The 3,545-nt window shown below is 36.6% G+C and overlaps 1 protein-coding gene across 1 annotated transcript; it reads right to left on the reverse strand.

Annotated features, from left to right (window-relative positions):
- Positions 1-1,255: 1,255 nt before the first annotated feature.
- LOC118433289 lies at positions 1,256-2,471 on the reverse strand. Its single transcript, XM_035845070.1, has 3 exons — positions 1,775-2,471; positions 1,559-1,705; positions 1,256-1,485 (listed from the first exon to the last, which is right to left on the reverse strand). Exons 1-3 carry the CDS (start codon positions 1,971-1,973, stop codon positions 1,469-1,471), a joined length of 363 nt encoding a protein of 120 aa, XP_035700963.1. The 5' UTR covers positions 1,974-2,471; the 3' UTR covers positions 1,256-1,468.
- Positions 2,472-3,545: the final 1,074 nt, after the last annotated feature.

A 3,545-nucleotide genomic window follows, 5' to 3' on the forward strand; every position in this document is an offset into this window, starting at 1 on the left:
ACCGTACAATTTATTTCGCTCGGCAGTGTATCTATGTATTTATTAAGGGGTGAAAACCCTTTATAAGATCGTTATGTCCGTCCGTCTGTCTGTCTGTCTGTCTGTCCGTCCGTAGCTCCTATAACTTTCGAAAAAAAAGACATAGAGACTTGAAATTTTGAACGTAAACTCCTAACGTCATGGGACAGGATGAGTTCGAAGATGGACACTGTGACATCGTCACCTGTGACGATGACGTCGTCCCAGTGACGAAAAGTGACGAAAAAGTGTCACATTTCAGTTTTGGCATGTGACACATCATTTTTAACTATTTTTCAATGAGGAATTCGAAAATTCATGTCATTGTGACATTGGACGTCACCTGTGACGATTACGTCGTCACGGTGACGAAAAGTGACGAAAAAGTGCCGCATTTCAGTTTTGGCATGTGACACATCGTTTTCAACTATTTTTCAATGAGGAATTCGAAAATTCATGTCATTGTGACATTGGACGTCACCTGTGACGATGACGTCGTCACAGTGACGAAAAGTGACGAAAATGTGTCACATTTCAGTTTTGGCATGTGACACATCATTTTTAACTATTTTTCAACGAGGAATTCGAAAATTCATGTCATTTTGACATTGGTCGTCACCTGTGACGATGACGTCGTCACGGTGACGAAAAGTGACGAAAAAGTGTCGCATTTCAGTTTTGGCATGTGACACATCATTTTTAACTATTTTTCAACGAGGAATTCGAAAATTCATGTCATTTTGACATTGGTCGTCACCTGTGACGATGACGACGTCACGGTGACGAAAAGTGACGAAAAAGTGTCACATTTCAGTTTTGGCATGTGACACATCATTTTTAACTATTTTTCAATGAGGAATTCGAAAATTCATGTCATTTTGACATTGGTCGTCACCTGTGACGATGACGTCGTCACAGTGACGAAAAGTGACGAAAAAGTGTCACATTTCAGTTTTGGCATGTGACACATCATTTTTAACTATTTTTCAACGAGGAATACAATGGTGACCTCCATTTTGACCTCAGAGGTCATTTAAAGGTCATAGGGCATATTTATATCAATTTGCACTGAAATTTAACCCCAAATTCAATGATGACCTCCATTTTGACCTCAAAGGTCACAAAAGTTCACTTGAAGGTCACAAAAAGGTCACTGACTGTTAAATTTGATACATATGTCATCATGGTTGAAAACACGTCAGACGTAAATTTCAACAAATTTTGAACCGACAAAAACAACATGATTTTCAGGTTGACGGACAATACACTGTTTTCACCCCTTGGTTACATTCGTTGTAACGGTTTATTTCTTTATGTGTTTCTTAATTTGCTGTATAGATTGTCTTTCTTCAATTTTTCACAAGTTTGTAAGACGTTTCTTAGGTGCTTATGGTCAATACGAGTGCTTTATGCCTGTAAAATCTGTACTAGTTTTCCACAAAGGAAAATCCTATGAGGAACATGACTCTGAAATTTCAGCCTTATCTGTCATTACATTATCAATTAATAGTCACCTTAAGAATTTTAGATGCAAGCTCACCCAAATCTTCTTCACCCGTCAATGACTCGTACTCTGCATCCTGGCCGGATTTAATAAATTCTTTACAATTACTACTTTTGCCTACTGCATTCTGGCTTCGAAGCTGATTTAATTTGACACGCCGCTCAACCGTGCCACGTATAATTTCTAGATGAATAAAATCGTATAAAAGTTACAAGATTTACCGCGCGCGCATCATTTAAAATAAACCATTACCCGACACATCTTGCAAGTCGTGATCCCGCAATATGCTCACTAATTTGCGAAAGACTGCGACTTGATCCGGTGAAGCCAATTCATCAGATTCTACCCACTTTTGTGCAATATCTTGGAAAGTTTTTGGGGAAATTGATATCGTACCTGGCTTCGAGTTTGGTACGTCTTGCTGACCGCTGTTCCGTCTGAGGTCGCCCATTCTGTTTATTTTTGCATTCTGCTGGGAAGCCAAGGTTACAAGCTCGACTGATGAAGTCCATAACTTTTTAACTGTCTATATATATGTATGTAATCTAAATAAACTAATTTGTATGTAATCTAAATAAACTAATATGTATGTAATCTAAATAAACTAATATGTATGTAATCTGCATACATACACTTGAGTATTGATTAAACTTGAACAATATTATCTTATTTATTTGTACGTAAGTGCTTATATAAGCACATAGCCAAATTATGACATCAACCTGGTACATACATACATATACTGTAAATACATGCTTAGGTGAGAAATTGGCTCACTCTACGATGTACAGTCTACGTTAATGGTAGTGAGAAATATGATCATGAATATAAATATGTACAGCTCACAATATGGGATCTGGTGGTAAAATTATCCAGATTTTTGAAATACATAGTTCCCACACGTTACTAATTCGGAGTAAAATACATCTGTAATCCTTAAGGGTATGTATTGACGCAGGGCACATAAACTTTTTGTTGTCCGTGGTTTCTCCTAAGGGGGTGGTGCAGGGATGAGCATTTTTTCAAAAAAAATTAAAAATTAAAAGTTCGGAATTGCAGGCAATTTTGCCATGAAATTGGCTGGTTACCATGGCCAAATTGCAGGCAAGTCCCGAACTTTTTATTTTTGTTTGAAAAAATTCTCATCCCCGCACCACCCCCTTTGGTGAAACCACGGACAACAAAAAGTTTATGCGCCTTGGTATTGACGCCTTGGTTAAAGATTTCTTTCATATTTGATCCGCTTTCCAAAAATCTTCACTTGCCGAATGATATCACGTTTGTGGAAATACATTCTAAGTAAAAAAAGAGTAAAATTTACTCAAGCTTGGGTGAAAAAGAGTAAATTTACGTAAAATTTGTCCAATGGATCCGCCCGTTTTGCAAAATTTGCCCGATTTTGTACCACGTTGGATACATAAATTTTACCTTTTGGTTGTGACATCCTTTTTTCACCCAGGCTTGAGTAAATTTTACTCTTTTGTGATTTAGAGGGTATTACAATGTTAAAAATTGGTGACAGATGTATGTACATTCTAATGAAAATCGGCCCAGTGGGTACGTGCCATGTTACATAAAATAGATAACCGATTCGGAATTTTATCCCTGGTTTTTCAAATAATACACAGACTTTGTTGTTATTTGCAAATGCGAATTTATGTACATATTAGCACACAGCATCATTAAACTTTTTCGTACTACTAAATTTTGAGTAAAATTTCCCCCGATGACGATAATGATTTCATCCTTCTTACAGAAACTAATTAAACTTCCATAATATTCAAAAGTTTCGTACATATTTCAGACTGTTTTGACAAAAAAAATTAAAAATTCAACTATTCACCAGTGACTTTTCACCAAAATTTTGGAACAAAAATATGAATCAACACAAATCAAAATTTTCTAAATGCCATCCAGTTCTCCGCGAAATAAAGACCAAAGAAATACGATTTTTTGAGAAACTTTGGCGTCTGTGCTATTTTTGCGAGACGAAACGCCACGTCGCACTTATGATGATGACATG

This window comes from Folsomia candida, unplaced genomic scaffold, assembly GCF_002217175.1.
Source record: "Folsomia candida strain VU population unplaced genomic scaffold, ASM221717v1 Fcan01_Sc046, whole genome shotgun sequence".
In the NCBI taxonomy this organism is placed as follows: Eukaryota; Metazoa; Arthropoda; class Collembola; order Entomobryomorpha; family Isotomidae; genus Folsomia; species Folsomia candida.

What these genes read in the sequence shown, in the direction of transcription:
- LOC118433289 (XM_035845070.1), bottom strand. Translation starts at nt 1,973, where the DNA reads ATGGGCGACCTCAGACGGAACAGCGGTCAGCAAGACGTACCAAACTCG. An exon ending in CGACTTGCAAGATGTGTCGG is followed by an intron (nt 1,706 to 1,774) that starts GTAATGGTTTAT and finishes TTATTCATCTAG; the next exon opens with AAATTATACGTGGCACGGTT.